The sequence below is a fragment of the Bos indicus x Bos taurus genome, chromosome 6, assembly GCF_003369695.1.
Source record: "Bos indicus x Bos taurus breed Angus x Brahman F1 hybrid chromosome 6, Bos_hybrid_MaternalHap_v2.0, whole genome shotgun sequence".
Classification (NCBI taxonomy): domain Eukaryota; kingdom Metazoa; phylum Chordata; class Mammalia; order Artiodactyla; family Bovidae; genus Bos; species Bos indicus x Bos taurus.
Window position 1 is genome coordinate 98,984,103 of NC_040081.1, and position 18,851 is coordinate 99,002,953.

Genomic DNA, 18,851 nt, shown 5'->3' on the forward strand with positions numbered 1-18,851 from the left:
CACCAACAGTGTACAGTGTTCCCTTTTCTCCATATCATTGCCAACATTTGTTATTTGTGGTCTTTTTGGTGATAGTCATTCTGACAGATGTGACATGATATATTATTGTGGTTTTGATTTTCATTTCTACGGTAATTAGTAATCTTGAGCACCTTTTCATGTGCCTATTGGCCATTTTTATGTCTTCTTTGGAAAAATGTGTATATAGGTCTTCTACCCATTTTTGGGTTGAGTTGTTGGGTTTTTTTGATATCGAGTTGTATGAGCTGTTTATATATTTTGGATATTAATTCCTTATTAGTCATAACATTTGCAAATATTTTCTCTCATTCAGTAGGTTGTCTTTTTGTTTTGTTGATGGTTTTCATTGCTGTGCAAAAGCTTTTAAGTCTCCTTAGATCTCATTTGTTTATTTTTGCTTTTATTTCCTTGTTTTAGGAGACTGAGGTAGGCTTGCTTCACTATAACCTTTCCTCTTAAAACTGCTTTTTCTATAGTATGGATCTTGACTGTACCACCCCACTGCCCCTCCTTTCCACCTCCTTGTGGATTTTTTCCTTTTATCTTTAGTTGTAGAAGATCTTTTCTGGTAGATTCTATCATGCTTTCTCATCAGTAGCTGTTCTGATAATAGTTGTAAACTTGGTATGCCCATGAGAGGAGGTGGGCTCCAGGATTTTGTACTCCACCATCGTGGCCAGGATTCTCTCTTGAGGATCTAATAAAATGATGGAAGCTTGAGTGTTTAGAATAATTATATGTATATTGTCGTTCAGTTGCTAAGTTGCATCCCACTCTTTGCAACCACATGGACTGCAGCATGCCAGGCTTCCCTGTCCTTCATCATCTCCTGGAGTTTGTGCCAACTCATGTTCATTGAGTTGGTGATGCCATCCAACCATCTCATCCTCTGTCATCCCCTTCTCCTCCCACCTTCAATCTTTCCCAGCATCAGGGTCTTTTCAGTATTGAAGCTTCAGCTTTAGCATCAGTCCTTCCAATGAATATTCAGGGTTGATTTCCTCTAAAGGAATCCCAAGATTGACTGATTTGATCTCTTTTTATATGAATATATCTTTATTTATATATATGTGTGTGTGTGTGTGTGTGTGTGTCTGTATATCTACATATTTATATCTGTCTATCTATTGATACCTAGCAGGGCCCTCTAGGACTCCTGGGCACAGAGCCTTTGTGCGTGCCCCATTCATCTGATTACAGGAAATAGCCTTCATTCAGCCTCCCTGATCTTCACTGAGTTCCAACAGCCAGATTCAAGCAGTTGTTAATTAGGAAAGGGAGGGGATGCAAGACAAGGGAGAAACAGTCAAAAGAAACAATAGTGTGGCCTTTGGGCAAGGTCCTGATTCCCAGTAAGGGATACCCATGGCAGTATCTTTGAGCTGTTGTGCAGATACTGAAACCCCAACCAGGTGGGAGAAGTTAATGATTAATGAGGGTCGGTGCCCGCAAGCACACAGACCCCAGACCGATTGGAACCTGAAGGCTGATGAGGCTGACCCTGCTTACCACCAGCCAGTCGCAAGAGTGTCCACAAGTTGATCACACCCCATAACTATAAAACTTCTCACTACTCTCTCCAAGTTGGGACACACAATTTTGAGGGCATTAGCCTGCTGTGGCTGCCTTTGCCCGGCAAAGAAATAAAGCTATTCTTTTTTAACTTCACCCAGAAGTCTCAGAGATTTAATTCAGTGTTGGGGTACAGAGGTCAGATTCAGCTTCACTATCTATGTATCTATGTAAAATGCCATGCCAGTGTGAGATATTACTCCTGTTGGAGATGCTTTGATTGTAATCAAATAAAAAAGAGACTATGTACCATTGTACATGGACAGAAGAGCCTGGTAGGCTACAGTCCATGGGCTTGCAGAGAGTCGGACACGACTGAGGGACTTCACTCACTCACTCATGTACCATTGATCAGAATCTACATTAATACAAACACTCTATTTTCTGTTAAGCAGAGAAACAATGAATATTTGATTCTGTGGTACATTTCTGATTTAGATAATACAGAAATTTCTTTTTGTGTTTTTTGTTGAAATTAATCCTTTATGTTGATAGACTTTAGCAGGAACTTTACTAACTAGGATGTCCAACAGTGCTTGCATATTCAAAATAAGTTAATAGTTTTTTTTTTTTTTAAGTTATGGAAATGAGAGTTGGTACTCTGAGCAATAAATAGATGTATTGGCAAGCATGCACTTTTTTCCCTTTTATTTTGCAAAGTGATTTTCTTTTTTCTTTAATTTTAGGAAACAGATATTGATGACAGATATGGAGACTTGGATTCCAGAACAGATTCTGATATTCCAGAAATTCCACCATCCCTAGATAGAACCCCCGAGATCCTCAAGAAAGCTCTGTCTGGTTTGTCTTCAAGGTACGATTGGTTGAAGGTCAATCTGAGGGGTGAACAAGATAAGCTGTGAGGTTATCCTGGACCATTTCTTACACTGGTCTAAGAAATTTCACTTTTTGTGAGTTTTAGAGTTATGAGAGAAGACTTTTACATTTTTAACCATACATGAGCACAGTGTTGGAGGCTTGATATACATCCTTTCATTAATCTTTAAAGTCTTAAGTTTCAGAAAACCAAGTCTGAGAGGTTAGCTGGTGAATGTTATAAAGCTAATAAGTTGTGGACCTGGCATTTCTGCCCCTGTCTGCCGGGTTTCTGAAGCCAGTGACCCATTTATCACATCAAGTTGCCTTTTCTGATTCTGGGACATCAAATAAAGAAAATTCTGTATCCTCTGTCCTGTGTTTTCAAATGCCAGAAATAGGTAATGTTTTTCCTTCTAATGGAATTTAAAATCGTTGTCCAGACTTCACAACACTTTACCATTTTGTATTTCTGTTATACCTTTAAATGTCTAATAACCTAATTTTATATTGCCCTCCATTGTAATATGAATTATAAAATTTATAAGGGCAAAATAAGTGTAATCTGTTACGCAGATGAACATATAAAATCTTAAATATTGGTACAGAACACTCTTTCTTCAATTTCTTAATACTGTGACACAGAATAAGAGGTCTGTTTTCCACCATGCCCCAAGAGAGACACAAATTGTATTTTAACTGCTGGAAAAATGTTATGAAGCAATTCTTGCCATAACTGTGTGTGATGCACTCTGATTTCTCTTATTTTTGATAACTGTTCTAGGTTCTTGGACCAAAAAATGCTGAATTACTAAATTGATTTTTACTACCCATGGGTCATAACTTGAAGTTTGAAAAACACTGATTAAATGGCAACCCACTCCAGTGTTCTTGCCTGGAGAATCCCAGGGACGGAGGAGCCTGGTGGGCTGCTGTCTCTGGGGTCGCACAGAGTTGGACACGACTGAAGTGACTTAGCAGCAGCAGTGGTCATATCTAGTAAATAAAATATGAGCTTTTCTGATTTTTAATTTCCTAGAGGATAGCCATATTAGAATAAACCGGTTCAAGACAAAGTTTTCATGTTTTTTAGCCAACATAAAAAAATGTTGCTCTCCCTTATTAAAAGTATGATTATTATTTTAATATTTCTTGTTCCCAGTTGTTTTCATGACCTAGTTCACAGACGTACCTTTGCTTTAAAATCTCACCTGGTCTATTTTGGATCTGGACTTTTTTCTGTGTTGATGTTATATAAGAATAATGCTGGATTCCTGTGTGTCATGCATAACAAGATTTTCCTTACTATTTTTTTTTCCTGGCATAAAGCAACAATAGCAGGTAATAGTAGCTGGTATTTATTGACCATGTATATGTGCTGGGTACTTCTCAAGCACTTTACTTGTGTTGACTAATTTATTATCACATCAACCCTATAACACAGGTATGGTTATATTATACCTGTTGTATAAATGGAGAAACTGAAGCACAGATATGTGTCATATCCAGGGTCATGTAGCAAATGACCTGGCTAAGTGATAGAGCCACATTCTGAAGCAGAGCATTGCACTCTATTTATGAAAGATTTCACTTAAAAAAAAATGAACAGCAGATAATAAATAACTACTTTGAATCTTCTCAAGAAACTTCTCTGTAAAAATTAAATGAATGTTTTAAAATCTATGTTTTACACATTTTAGCCTCTCTTTATTTAATATCCCAAATAGTCTGCCTTGCAAAGATTTAGAAGTTGTAGATGCAAAGGAGTAAACTACTAATTGCATAAGAAATAAACCTGGATTGCAGGAAAAAACCCTGTAACCCTCCAACTGAGACATTACTGATGAAAATACTGTTTATCTTTGAAACTTTTTTTTGCAGTGTGTGCCTGTGTGTGCCTGTGTGTGTAATGGAAAAGCAGCATTGTACTCCTTTCTGCCTTGCTATTTTCATTTTCATTCCCTGGTATTAGGAACAACATCCTTAAATATACGTAAATACTTGGATGGCTGCATGATATATTCCTTGTACAGCTATGGTTCAATTTACTTAACTAAACAGATGTTGCTAGACAGTTAGCCAATTTCTAAGTTTTCACAATTAAAACCAACTCTGCTTTAAATGTATATTTGGTAGCTAACTTTTATTTAGCATCCATAATTATTTTCTTCAGATAAATTTTTAAAATTTTATTTATTTATTTTTAATTGAAGGATAATTGCCTTATAGAAATTTTGTTGTTTTCCGACAAATACCAACACGAATCAGCCATAGGCATACACATGTTGCCTCCCTCCTGAACCTCTCCCCCATCCGACCCCTCTAGGTTGTTACAGAGCCCCTGTTTGAGTTCCCTGAGCCATACAGCAAATTCCCATTGGCTATCTATTTATGGTAATGTAAGTTTCCATGTTACGCTCTCCATACGTACCCTCTCCTTCTCCCCCCCGACCCCATGTCCATTAGTCTGTTCTCTATGTCTATTTCTCCATTGCTGTCCTGCAAATAAATTCATAGGTACCATCTTTCTAGATTCCATATATCTCTGTTAGTATACAATATTTATCTTTCTCTTTCTGACTGACTTCACTCTGTATAATAGGCTCTCGGTTCATCTGCCTCATTAGAACTGACTCAGAGGTGTTCCTTTTTATGGCTGAGTAATATTTCATTGTGTATATGCACCACAGATTCATCCGTTTATCTGTCGAAGGACATCTAGGTTGCTTCCATGTTCTGGCTATTGTAAATACTGCTGCAATGAATATTGGGGTACATGTGTCTTTTTCAGTTTTGGTTTCTTCAGGATATATAACTAGCAGTGGGATTGCTGGGTCATACGGTGATTTTTAAAAATTTTTTTATTTATTTGTTTTTTAATATTATTATTATTTTACTTTACAATATTGTATTGGTTTTGCCATACATCAACATGCATCCGCCACGGATGTACACGTGTTCCTCATCCTGAACCCCCCTCCCACCTCCCTCCCCATACCATCCCTCTGGGTCATCCCAGTGCACCAGCCCCAAGCTTCCTGTTTCCTGCATCGAAACTGGACTGGCGATTCATTTCCATACCATCTTCCATAGTGACTGTATCAGTTTATATTCCCACCAACAGAAGGTTCCCTTTTCTCCATACCCTTTCCAGCATTTATTATTTGTAAACTTTTTTATGATGGCCATTCTGACTGGTGTGAGTTGGTTGGTATCTCACTATAGTTTTGATTTGCATTTCGCTATATCTAGATGTTGAGCTTCTTTTCATGTTAGGCATCTGTATGTCCTCTTTAGAGAAATGTCTGTTTAGGTCCTTTTCCCACCTTTTGATTGGGTTGTTTGTTTTTTGGTATTGAGTTATATGAGCTGCTTGTATATTTTGGGGATTAATCCTTGGTCGGTTGTTTCATTTGCTATCATTTTCTCCCATTCTGAGGGTTGTCTTTTCACCGTGTTTATAGTTTCCTTTGCTGTGCAGAAGCTTTTAAGTTTAATTAGGCCTCACTTGTTTACTTTTATTTTTATTTCCATTACTCTAGGAGGTGGGTCACAGAGGATCTTGCTTTGATTTATGCCATCGAGTGTTCTGCCTGTGTTTTCCTCTGAGAGTTTTATAGTTTCTGGTCTTCCATTTAGGTCTTTAATCCATTTTGTTTATCTTTGTGTGTGGCATTAGAAGGTGTTCCAGTTTCATTCTTTTACATATAACTGTCCAGTTTTCCCAGCACCATTTATTGAAGAGGCTGTCTTTGCCCCATTGTATATTCTTGCTTCCTTTGTAAAAATCAGGTGCCCATAGGTGCATGGGTTTATCTCTGGGCTCTCTATCTTGTTCCATTGGTCTATATTTCTGTTGTTGTGCCAGTACCATACTGTCTTGATGACTGTGGCTTTGTAGTATAGTCTGAAGTCAGGAAGGTTAATTCCTCCAGATCCATCCTTGTTTCTCAAGACTGTTTTGGCTATTTGGGGTCTTTTGTGTTTCCATATGAATTGTGAAAATTTTTTTCTATTTCTGTGAAAAATGCAATTGGTAATTTGATAGGGATCACACTGAATCTGTAGTTTGCATTTGGTAGAATAGTCACTTTCACAATATTGCTTCCTCCTAACCAGGAACATGGAATGTTTCTCCATCTGTTTATGTCATCTTTGATTTCTTTCATCAGTGTCTTATAATTTTATACATACAGTTCTTTTGTCTCCTTAGGTAGGTTTGTTCCTAGATATTTTATTCTTTTTGTTGCAAAAGTGAATGGGATTGAGTCCTTAATTTTTCTTTCTGATTTTTCATTGTTATTATATAGGAATGCAAGTGCTTTCTGTGTATTGATTTTGTATCCTGTTCAGTTCAGTTCAGTCACTCAGTCATGTCTGACTCTTTGCGACCCCATGAGCTGTAGCACGTCAGGCCTCCCTGTCCAACACCAACTCCCAGAGCCCACCCAAACTCATGTCCATTGAGTCGATGATGCCATCTAACCATCTCATCCTCTGTCATCCCCTTCTCCTCCTGCCCTCAATCTTTCCCAGCATCAGACTCTTTTCAAATGAGTCAGCTCTTTGCATCAGGTGGCCAAAGTATTGGAGTTTCAGCTTCAACATCAGACCTTCCAATGAACACCCAGGACTGATCTCCTTTAGGATGGACTGGTTGGATCTCCTTGCAGTCCAAGGGACTCTCAAGAGCCTTCTCCAACACCACAGTTCAAAAGCATCAATTCTTCGGTGCTCAGCCTTCTTCACAGTCCAACTCTCACATCCATACATGACCACTGGAAAAACCATAGCTTTGACTAGACAGACCTTTGTCAGCAAAGTATGTCTCTGCTTTTTAACATGCTGTCTAGGTTGGGTGTTTTTTTTGCTTGGCTCCATCCCTTCATTCTTCCTTAAGTTGTATCTCCACTAATCTCCAGTTTCATATTGGGCACCAACCAACCTGGGGAGTTCATCTTTCAGTGTCCTATCTTTTTGCCTTTTCATACTGTTCATGTAATTCTTAAGGCAAGAATACTGAAGTGGTTTGCCATTCCCTTCTCCAGCATTCTGTCAGACCTCTCCACCATGACCCCTCCATCTTGGGTGGCCCCACACAGCATGGCCTAGTTTCCTGAGACTTTGCTAAATTCACTGATTAGCTCTAGTAATTTTCTGATAGTATCTTTAGGATTTTCTATGTTTATTATCATGTCATCTGCAAACGGTGAGAATTTTACTTTTTTTCTGATCTGAGTTCCTTTATTCCTTTTTCTTCTCTGATTGCTGTGCCTAGGACTTCCAAGGAGAAGCAATGGCAACCCACTCCAGTACTCTTGACTGGAAAATCCCATGGATGGGGGAGACTGGTGGGCTACAGTTCATGGGGTCACGAGGAGTTAGACATGACTGAGCAACTTCACTTTCACTTTTCTCTTTCATGCATTGGAGAAGGAAATGGCAACCCACTCCAGTATTCTTGCCTGGAGAATCCCAGGGATGGGGGAGCCTGGTTGCTGTCTATGGGGTCACACAGAGTCGGACATGACTGACGAGGCAGCAGCAGCAGGACTTCCAAAACTATGTTGAATAATAGTGCTGAGAGTGGGAACCCTTTTCTTATTCCTGATCTTAGAGGGAATGCAGGGAATGCTTTCAGTTTTTCACCACTGAAAATAATGTTTGGTATGGGCTTATCATATATGACCTTTACTATGTTGAAGTAGGTTCCTACTATGCCCATTTTTTGAAGAGTTTTTTTTTAAATCATAAATGGTTGCTGAATTTTGTCAAAGGCTTTTTCTGCATTTATGGAGATTATCATATGGTCTTTATCTTTCAGTTTGTTAATATGATGCATCACATTGATTGATTTGCATATATTAAAGAGCTCTTGAATCCCTGGAATAACCCAACTTGATCATGGTGTATAAGCTTTTAATGTGTTGAATTCTGTTTGCTAGAATTTTGTTGAGGATTTTTGCATCTATATTCATCAGTGATCAGTCAGTTTAGTTCAGTCACTCAGTTGTGTCCAACTCTTTGTGACCCCTCGGACTGCAGCACGCCAGGCTTCCCTGTCCATCAGAGCTTGCTCAAACTCATGTCTATCGAGTCAGTGATGCCAGTCATCAGTGATACTGGCCTGTAATTTTCTTTTTTGTGTGTGTTATCATTGTCTGGTTTGGGTATCAGGGTGATGGGAACTCGTAGAATGTGTTTGGAAGTGTTCCTTTCTCTGAAATTTTTGGAAAGAGTTTTGGAAGGATAATCATTAGCTCTTCTCTAAATGTTTGGCAGAATTCTCCTGTGAAGCCCCTGGGCTTTTGTTTTTTGGGAGATTTTTTAATCACAGTTTCGATTTCAGTGCTTATAACTGGGTTGTTCATAATTTCTGTTTCTTCCTGGTTTAGTCTTGGAAAATTGAAATTTTCTAAGAATCTGTCCACTGCTTTCAGGTTTCCATGTAATTGCCATTTAGTTGCTCATGGTAGTCTCTTATAGTCCTTTGTATTTCTGCATTGTCTGTTGTAACCTCTGCTTTTTCACTTCTAATTTTGTAGGTTTGATTCTTCTTTTTTTTTTTTTTTGATGAGTCTGGCTAAAAATTTGTCTATTTTGTTTACCTTCTCAAAGAACCAGCTTTTAGTTTTATTAATCTTTACCATTGTTTCTTTCATTTATTTCTGCTCTGATCTTTATGATAATTTCTTTCCTTCTGCTAACTTTGGGATTTTGTTGTTGTTGTTCTTTTTCCAGTTGTTTTAGGTGTAAAGTTAGGTTATCTATTTGATGTTTTTGTTGTTTCTTGAGGTAGGATTGTGTTACTTTAGACTTCCCTCTTACAGCTGCTTTTGCTGCAAACTATGGGTTTTGAGTTCGTGTGTTTTCATTGTCATTTGTTTCTAGGAATTTTTTTATTTCCCTTTTGATTTCTTCAGTAACCTGTTCATTATTTAGAAACGTATTGTTCATTTTCCATGTGTTTGTATTTTTACAGTTTTTTTCCCTTATAATTGATATCTAGTCTCATAGCATTGTGGTCAGAAAAGAGACTTGGTATTATTTCAGTTTTCTTACATTTATTGAGGTTTGATTTGTGACCCAAGATATGGTCTGTCCTGGAGAATGTTCCATATGCACTTGAGAAGAAAGTGTATTCTGCATTTGGATGGAATGCCCTGAAGATATCAGTGAGATTCACCTGATCTAATGTGTCATTTTAAAGCTTGTACTTTCTTATTAACTTTCTGTTTTGATGATCTGTGCATTGGTATAAGTGGGGTGTTAAAATCTCCTAGTACTATTGTGTTACTGTTGGTTGTCTTCCTCTTGGATCGATCCCTTGATCATTATGTAGTGTCCCTCCATGTCTCTTATAATAGTCTTTATTTTAAGGTTGATTCTGTCTGATAAGAGGATTGCTACTCCAGCTTTCTTTTGATTTCCATTTGCATGGAATATCTTTTTCCAGCATCTCACTTTCAGTCTATATGTGTCTTTAGGTCTGAAGTAGGTTTCTTGTAGACAGCATGTATATGGGTTTTTGTATCCATTCAGCCAGTCTGTGTCTTTTGGTTGTAACATTTAATTCATTTACATTTAAAGTAATTATTGATATATATGTTCCTATTGCCATTTTCTTGATTGGGGTTTATTTTTTTTTAGATCTTTTTCTTCTCTTGTATTTCCTAAGTCCCTTTAACATCTATTGTAAAGCTGATTTGTTGGTACTAAATTCTCTTAACTTTTGCTTTTCTGTAAAGCTTTTGATTTCTCCATCAATTTTGAATGAATCCTTGCTGGGTAGTTCTGGCTATTTGGTACTCTCTAGGGTTAGGAATCTCTGGTAGTCTAGGGTCTTGGAGTTAGCACTCTGGCTCTATAGGCTCAGGGCCTGATCTCTGGCTGGAAATGGAGATACCATAGGTGGTTTGTTATTGCATTAGATGGGATTAAAACAAATACACAAAAATGAGAAACAGAAGGCACACCCCAGACAAATGGCAATTATAAAATCAGGCAAATAATAACTAAAATAATGGAATTTACACACATTCATATACACCCATAAGCAAAACCAAAACAGTCCAAAAAAAAAAAAAAGTACAGTAGATTGACCCGGTGAACAAAGGAAATCAAAAGTGATATCCACCAGTTAACATAAGTAACTAAAGCACGAACTGGAAAATAAAACTAAAGCAAGATGCTAACTGGGGAATTTTTAAAGCAATGAAAACAAAGCTAACAAATATGGTGAGAAAAAGAAAAGAAAGAGAAGAAAGAACTAATAGAAATGCAAAGTTTAAAATAGATAAAGATAAAGATTTATATGTATTAAAGACTAACTGAAACAGGAAAAGAATAGTAGGAAAAAAACAAAGGAATAAATGTAGAAAAAATAATAAATTAAAAAAAATTAAAATTAAAAAAGAGAAAGAAAGAAAAAAAATAAGGAAAACTCCACAGAACCATAAAAGGCCAACACAGAGGCTGAAGTATGTAACAAAAATAAAAAATGTGCTTTAAAAAATTCTCAAAAGCTTAAAAAGATTGAATAATACTACTTAAATTGACAACTGCAACAACAGAGGGTAAAAAAGGAAAAGAAAAAAATCCAGAAGCAACTACAGGACAAGTCAAAATATAAAAAGAATAAATGTTCAAATGTTTTTCTTGAGTCTCTGCCATCAGTGTCCGTTCCCTCGATGGGAGTCCCAGTTCACCTCACCTCCCTAGGATGCCCTCCAATACTGCTGGTCTCTGGACCTGCTTCCGGGGCAGCTCATACTCTAATCCGGTTCTACACCTGTGTGTTCTTGCCTCTGATGTCCACAGTTGTCAGAACTAGTGCGTGGTCTTTTGTCAGAATTCTCATTGTCCTTTCATGTATTCCATAGCCACAGAGTCAGCTTAGTTGATCGTGTGGATTTAATCTGCAGCTTGTACAGCTGGTGGGAAGGTTTTGGGTCCTCTTCCTTAGTCACCCTGCCCCTGGGTTTCAGTTGTGGTTTTATATCCACCTCTGCATGTGGCTTGTTCACACGGGTTTGCTCCTAAGGCTGCCCTGGAGGACTTGGGTCTGCCCCAGTGAGGGCCAGGTAGGGGGTGGCAGAGCTGCTTGGGTCATGGGGGCCCTGACAACACCAGGTACTCAGGGGAGCTGGAGGCTAGGGCAGGAGGAAATATTGTGCTCTAGAAGGATATGGCAACTCACTCCAGTATTCCAGCCTGGAGAACCCCCCGGACAGAGAAGTCTGGCAGGCCACAGTCCACAGGGTCACAAGGAGTTGGCCATGACCAAAGTGACCCCGTGTGCCCAGACGCAGGACTTTTTCTAGTCTCTGGCAGGTGTGTCCCAGTGGGGTCGTGCGTGGAGGTGGCATGGTTGCTTGGATCACAGGGACCCTGGCAGTACCAGCTATGCAGGAGCGCCAGAGGCTATCATCACAGGAGATATGATACTGTTAGGGCTTTTTCTAGCCTGTGGCAGCTATGCCCCAGTGAGGAGTGAGTGTGAAGGTGGTGCAGCTGTTTTGGTCATGGGAACCCTGGTGGTGCCAAGTGTGCAGGGACACGGACTGCCTCAGCCACAGGAGCTATGGCCCTCAGTCTGGTTGCTCAGTGGTGTCCAACTCTTTGCAACCCCATGGACTGTAGCATGCCAGGCCTCCCTGTCCAATGCCAACTCCTGGAGTTCACTCCAACTCATGTCCATTGAGTTGGTGATGCCATCCAACCACCTCATCCTCTGTCCTCCCCTTCTCCTTCAGCCTTCAATCTTTCCAAGTATCAGGGTCCTTTCCAATGAGTCAGTTCTTTGCATCAGGTGGCCAGAGTATTGGAGTTTCAGCTTTAGCATCAGTCCTTCCAATGAATATTCAGGACCGATTTTCTGTAGGATGGACTGGTTGGATCTCCTTGCAGTCCAAGGGACTCTCAGAATCTTTTTCTAGCCTCTGGTGGCTGGTGATCGGAGGGCCTCTTTGGCTAATGCTTCTCCATTGCTCTGCCCATTCAGGCACTTGGAGGGCTCCCCTGCCTGGGGTCCTCTGTTGCTCAGTGTGTTAGGCACATAAAGGGGCCCCGCTGACTGGGGTCCTACTCTGGTGTTCTGTGCATAAGGCACTAAAAGGGCTCCCCTGGTGGGGTCCTTCTCTGTTGTTTGGACGTCGGGTGTTTGATGGGCGAGCCTCTCTGTTGTTCAGCTGCTAGTGCAGGCATGTGGAGAAAGAAGCCATGGTGATGGCACCACCCCTGCGCATGACTCAGGAGTATCCACTTGCCTTCATGGCTGCCTGATTTTCCTCCAGAGGCATTTCCCACCACAATCTCCTCCCTCATGTCACCTCGGGCCAACTCCCCACAGTCAACAGCAGACCTCTCCCTGGGATTGCTCCACAATCCCTACGCTTCAGCTCCCAGTTGCTATGCCTTCTGGGAAACACGCGTCCCTGTCTGGGGTACCTATGGCTATGACAAGGATTGTCTGTGTGATTCTCATTCCATTTGGGCTGTCACAGATCAGCTGCTTCACTCTCAGCCTCAATTGTTTCTCCTCTGGTTGTGGGGATCGGACCCCTTCTTCAGTTCCCCCACTCGCTGAGTGCAGGTCCAGTCCTACTAACTCTCTTTTTTCCCCCTACTTCTTTCATCGTACTGAGTGGTCAGTGACTCCTGTCTGCTCTCAGCTGGTGTTCTTCAAGCACTTCTGTGTCTGAAGGTGTATTCCTGATGTATCCATGGAGAGAGATGTACTCCACGTCCACCTACTCCTCCGCCATCTTGTTCAAAGTCCAGATAAAATCTTTAAAGTGAAATTCCTTGGACAAGATTTATGTTCATTTTTAAGACTCTAACATATAATGCCAAAGAGAGCATTAGCCATTGATACTAGAAGGAGCTTGAAAAGTCTTCAGTCCCTTGGCAGGTGTCCCAGTCTGTTTCTTGACCTTTGCATGGATCTGCGGAAAGGAATATTCATTAGCCAGCGAAGTGGCTGGCTTTCTCCTTGAGTGAAGAGCTTCTTCAGCAATGAATCTAACTTAGTAGTTCTTTCCAGGGGCGATGCCTTGGGTTTTGTACCATCCCCCACAACCTGTGAACATTTGGCAATGTCTGGCTGCTGAGATGGCTCAGTGGTAAAGAATCCACCTACCTATACAGGAGCTGCAGGAGACGAGGGTTTGAACTGTGGGTCAGGAAGATCCCCAGGAGGAGGAAATGGCAACCCACTCCAGTATTTCTTGCCTGGAGAATCTCATGGACAGAGGAGCCTAGAGGGCTACAGTCCATGGGGTTACAAAGAGTCGGACACGACTGAGCATCCATGCACAGAGACATTTTAGGTGTCACAGTGAGAGAGGGCACTGCTAGCACCATCCTACAGTCCATGGAACAGCTCTTCACGGCAGAGAATGATGTGGCCCAGATGTTACTAGTTAAGGTTGAGAGACCGTGAAGATACCCAGGCATAGTCTTGCTGGTGCTCTTGTACTCTGTCATACTGTCTTCCTTCTCCCTGGGAACCTGCACACTTCCTGTCCACTTCCTCCTAAGGCTGGTAGATGGGGTTTCTCCAAAACCCTACCCTTTACTAGATGGCCCATCAAGTTCTTGTTTGTTCTCGAAGAGTGCCTCTGTGCTCTGATTCTTGGCTCAGATGAACTCCCTTGTCAGCCTCGGTCTTTGACAACTCATGATGCTTGTACCACAAGGAAAAAAAAAATTTGTTGTTTTATTACTTTTGAGATAAAAACCCCTAAAGAGTTGTAGTTACAGTAAGACATTGTGCATCACATGCCTGATTTGAGCAATAAATGTGTCATCGCTTTAGACAATTGCTTTTAAGGACACTGCTTGCTTTTGTTTAGTTGCTTCAGTCATGTACAACGCTTTGTGACCCCATGGACTGTAGCCCTCTAGGCTCCTCTGTCCATGGGATTTTCCAGGCAAAGAACACTGCTTAATTAAATACTTTTTAGAAATTTCATTTCTAGCTCACAGAGGTCCTGGAGACAGGAGAGCTTGAATGAAGCTCTCCTATATTGGTTCTCAGTTCCTTGATCTAAAACAATCTGTGAGGTGATGACTTAGACTCAAAATTAAGGCTTCCTCTAAGGTGATCGTGGTGGCATGGTAAGGGAAGTCAAGAATTTTGAGTTTGGAAATAGACTTTCCTATGGATTTTAGTAACAGTGGTACATACATTTTGCATATCAGAGCTCTGTTTGGAGTTAAGGGCTTCTCCCGTGAGAGGTAACCTTTGGTTACCTTATCAGTGGATATATATTATGTTTAAATCTGTGCTTTATGTGCTTAACTTTGTATTAGGTTTTCTTGGGAGGTTTGAGGAGTCATTTAAATTACAATAAGGCAAGTAAGTCTTTGATCTTGTTGGGGAATTTTTCTGGGAGGAGTAGCATTGGTATAATAAAAGAGAGTAGGTCTCTGTTTAAATCTCTGGTTCTCTGATGTTCAAGGCCAGCCCTTTAGTGTTAGAGGTGCACATGGACCTTTAAGTTCCCACCAAAGACTGATTTCCGACACTTGGATAGTGTCCTTTGTCTGAAAAATGTTCTCAGTGATTCCGAGTCTGAGAATCAGTTATGAAAGAAGGCTTAGTACCTTTCTGAGATTCATGCAAACAAGACAGGGTTATTACCCACAGACTGGCTTGTGGTCCTTTATTTACCTCTGACTAGCTCTGCAACCTAACTCAGTTTCCTAATCCATCCATTCATCCTCAAAGAGTTCGTTCTATAAAGCCAAATGGAACCTTTCAGCTGTAGCTTTTCAGCACAGCCCCAAAGCTTTCAGTCTCATGAAAAATGTATGAGTCTACATGCAGAGTTAAGCAGGAGAGGGAAATAAAGTTGGGTAAGTACAATTTGACAAACTTGTGCAAAACCTTGAAAACCATTTAAAAGAGCTTGGATTTAATGTTGGCATTTTAGGTCTTGTGTGCAGAAAGGATGTGATCAAAGGGATTTTTGAGAGAAGAGTAGATCTGGGTATCTAGACTATATAGGAGAGTGACTGAAGACAGGGAATGTAATTAGTATTAGACAAATGAATGGAATCAGCTAATATTTCTGTTATAGAGTGGAGAATACTTAGAATAGGGTGTGCCTATGTGTTATCATATGTTGGGTCAAAATGTCTGTGATATAATTTAAATGTTATAATTTCAATTAATAGAAGTCAGAAATTATTGAGTAGAGTGTACAATGAATGTAGAATGAATAAACTCAGAGGGCAGGAATTTTAGATTCAGAAAGCATATCTTTCTATGTTGTTATTGTTGGTGTTCAGTCGCTCAGTCGTGCCTGACTCTTTGGAGCCCCATGGACTGCAGCATACCAGGCTTCCCTGTCTTTCATTGTCTCCCAGAGTTTACCCAAGTCCATTGAGTCAGTGATGCTATCCAACCATCTCATCCCTTATTGCCTTCTTCTCCTTCTGCCCTCAGTCTTTCCCAGCAATGGGGTCTTTTCCAATGAGTTGGCTCTTCGCATCAAGTATTAAAAGTTCAGCTTTTAGCGTTGGTCTTTCCAATGAATATAGGTGTTATTAGAACAATTTGGGGTGTTTCATACAGTGTCTGCTGACATTTTTCATGACATAGCCACAGAAAGAGTGCAGCTATTTGTAAGGTGCACTAGGGGTGTGTGTGATAACCCTGTGTTGGGGGAGATGGGCTTCCCAGGCCGTTACTGACAGCAGAGGGTTAAGCAGGTGAAGTCACACTCAACCACCAGGGACCAGCCAGGTTTTTTTTCAGGGGAGCTCTGCTCTAAGAACCAGCAAAGGCCCAAGAAGAAAAGAATACTCTACTGCTGAAGGCTCTGTCCCTCAGGAAAACAGGCTGAAAGAAGTCGAGCTGAAAGAAGTGACCTTCCGGTTGGCCTTGTCCTCAATGCCTGACCTCCCCGCACCTTCCTCATTTTCCTGAAATTGCTAGTCTCTCCAGTTTCGGTTCTGCGTTGCCCTTTCTTTACTTTTTCTCATTAGAAGGCCATGCTCTCTGTTATACCCCACCGTAACATCATTACCATTTATATCAACCACCCCGAAGGAGGGACCTCCTTTGAGTGGGCTGTCACCTGGCCCCTCCTTCCCATCTGAATGACCCGAGGTGGGATGTGTAGACATCCTTGTTGGCCACCTCACTTCCCAGCCTCAGAGGATTCGTCCTCATTCATGTGGAATATGAGCTGGTTTTCACTTTTGGCACACGTAATTTTCACATTTCCTTTAGCTCTTAGTGACAGAGCAATTGCTCTTGGTTTGCTTGGTTGGTAATTGTTGTTATTGTATGAGGCAAAGTAGGTGCATGGGGATTCCTAAAGTGTAGTTAAGGGAAATCTGCTAAGTCTGGCAATTTAGTAGTGAAACAACATGCAAACATTTAAGAATACACTGATGCTAACTTTACAAACATTTCCTTTGTAGATGGAAAAACTGGTGGATTCGTGGAATTCTTACTCTGACGATGATTTCGTTGTTTTTCCTGATCATCTATATGGGATCCTTTATGCTGATGCTTCTTGTAAGTGTTTTGTGTTTGCACAAGTGTTTCTCACTTGCTTTTACAGCATTAGTATTGAAGTAATTTGAGTATGCCATGAAAAAGAAGGTGATTCAAGACTTGATAACAGCAAATGTAGTTCCTTGAGGCATATTCTGGTTTATGAAATGACCTTGATTGATTGATCTTTTCCACTTGCAAATTGGCCATTCAGTGTGTTCTCTATGTACAGAGACCAAGTACATACAACAGATAATACAACTTTGTGTCAGAAACTGTGCCAAGCTTTCAGTAGAAAGAAATACACACACGTCTTCAACATATGTGACTATCAGCTAGATCTCTGACTTCAAGAGACTCAGTCTGATGGCAGAGACGTATAGGTAGCCATATGAATAAAGAGTATAGTAAATGAGTGAAATAAACTCTGTGATCTTATTGGGAAAGCACAGTAAAAAACAAAAAGAAAACTGTGCCAGGCTATCCCAGGGAATGGTGCATTGCGGCATGAAAACAGAGCACCTATGTCTGCCCTCATGGAGCTTACTGTCTACGTACTAAAGAATTGATCAGATATATCATCACAGGCTGCGGTGAGCATCTGGACAAAAGAATAGGAAGCTAAGAGAGCAGAGGGGGTGCTGGTAGGCTTCCTGGACTTTATCCAGTTCTCAGCAGCAGCACAGTGATTGAAGGCTGAGTAGGAGTCACGGGGTGAAGCAGAGATCTTGGGGGAAGGATCGTCACAGCCAAGGTTTCCTTGTGTATAAAAACCTTGATCACCAAAGAAGCATGAAACATTTGAAGTCCCAAGTGGTAGAAGTAAGAAGGAGAAACACATTTTGTTAAACAAATTCATCACTTCCTGGGTGCTGAACTTGGTTTAGCAGTGAACAGTGAGGGCCTGTTCCAGGGTTATGCATGATGTCCCTTCTTTTTATTATTTGTCTTCATCCATCTCAGTTCCTATCTCCAGAAACAACCCATGGCAGTATTCTTGCCTGGAAAATTCCATGGACAAAGGAGCCTGGCGGGCTACAGTCCAAGGGGTTACAAAGAGTCAGACATGACTGAGCGAATAAGCATGCATGCACACATCTCAGTTAATTTAGTCCCTCTTATGACCTTACCTCCCTCTTTGTTTTCTGGCTGCCTGGACACCCTGAGAAATAGGTTTACCTGCCTTCCCCTCCCCTGTTTACTCATATTCACAGATAAAGTTGTAGGAGCATTATGATGATTGTCCTTTTATTTTTGTTAAGAAAATAAAAGAAGTTTTGAAGTGAAATCAGACACAGTTGGAAAAAAAAATCCCATCAACTTCTGAAGTGACTTAGAATACCTCTTTAAAGGACCATAAAGCCTTTTCACTTTTCTTTTCATCCTCTTGTTAATTTTGTACTTTTTTTTGCATATCCAGGTTAAAAAAAAAATGCGAAATTACTTTCTCTGTTGTGTTAATTTGCTGACATTGCAGCTTTTTCTTACAAAGGAAAGATGGATAATGGAAAGGACCGGCTTAGTGTGAGGCTAGAGGGTGCTGAGTATGAGAGCCAGGTAGGCAGGCGTGAGCATTGTTCAAGTGTGACGTGAGGGGTGGGCCCCAGCTGCCAGTCCTCTGAGTCTGAACCCCCGAGGACTCCCAGTGGTCTCAGGATGACATTTCAGGGACTGAGTGGGTGCTGAGCGCTTCCCAGTGCTGTGTGGTGAGTGGTCAAGCTAGGGGAAGGAGAGGTGGGGTGATGGCATTGAGGCAGATGGCCTCAATAAGGCTTTGGGGATGAAAGGATCTTTGAGTAGACCTTGAGGACCTGTCGGGCTGGAGTGAGCACTGTGAGCAAAGGTCCCAGTGGCTGGGTGTGTCAGGAAAGGGCAGGTGAAACCTTTACCAGGAGCTTGGGGCCTTTGAATGTGAAAATGTAATAGGGAT

General features: G+C 40.8%; 1 protein-coding gene across 1 annotated transcript in view; it reads left to right on the forward strand.

The window, feature by feature from the left end:
- The window catches only part of CDS1 (CDP-diacylglycerol synthase 1), an 81,215-nt gene that overhangs the window by 15,375 nt on the left and 46,989 nt on the right, over positions 1-18,851 (forward strand). The window contains exons 2-3 of the mRNA XM_027544937.1: positions 2,280-2,407; positions 16,846-16,942. Of these exons, the coding sequence (XP_027400738.1) occupies positions 2,280-2,407; positions 16,846-16,942 (225 nt within the window). The remainder of the gene's footprint in view (positions 1-2,279; positions 2,408-16,845; positions 16,943-18,851) is intronic.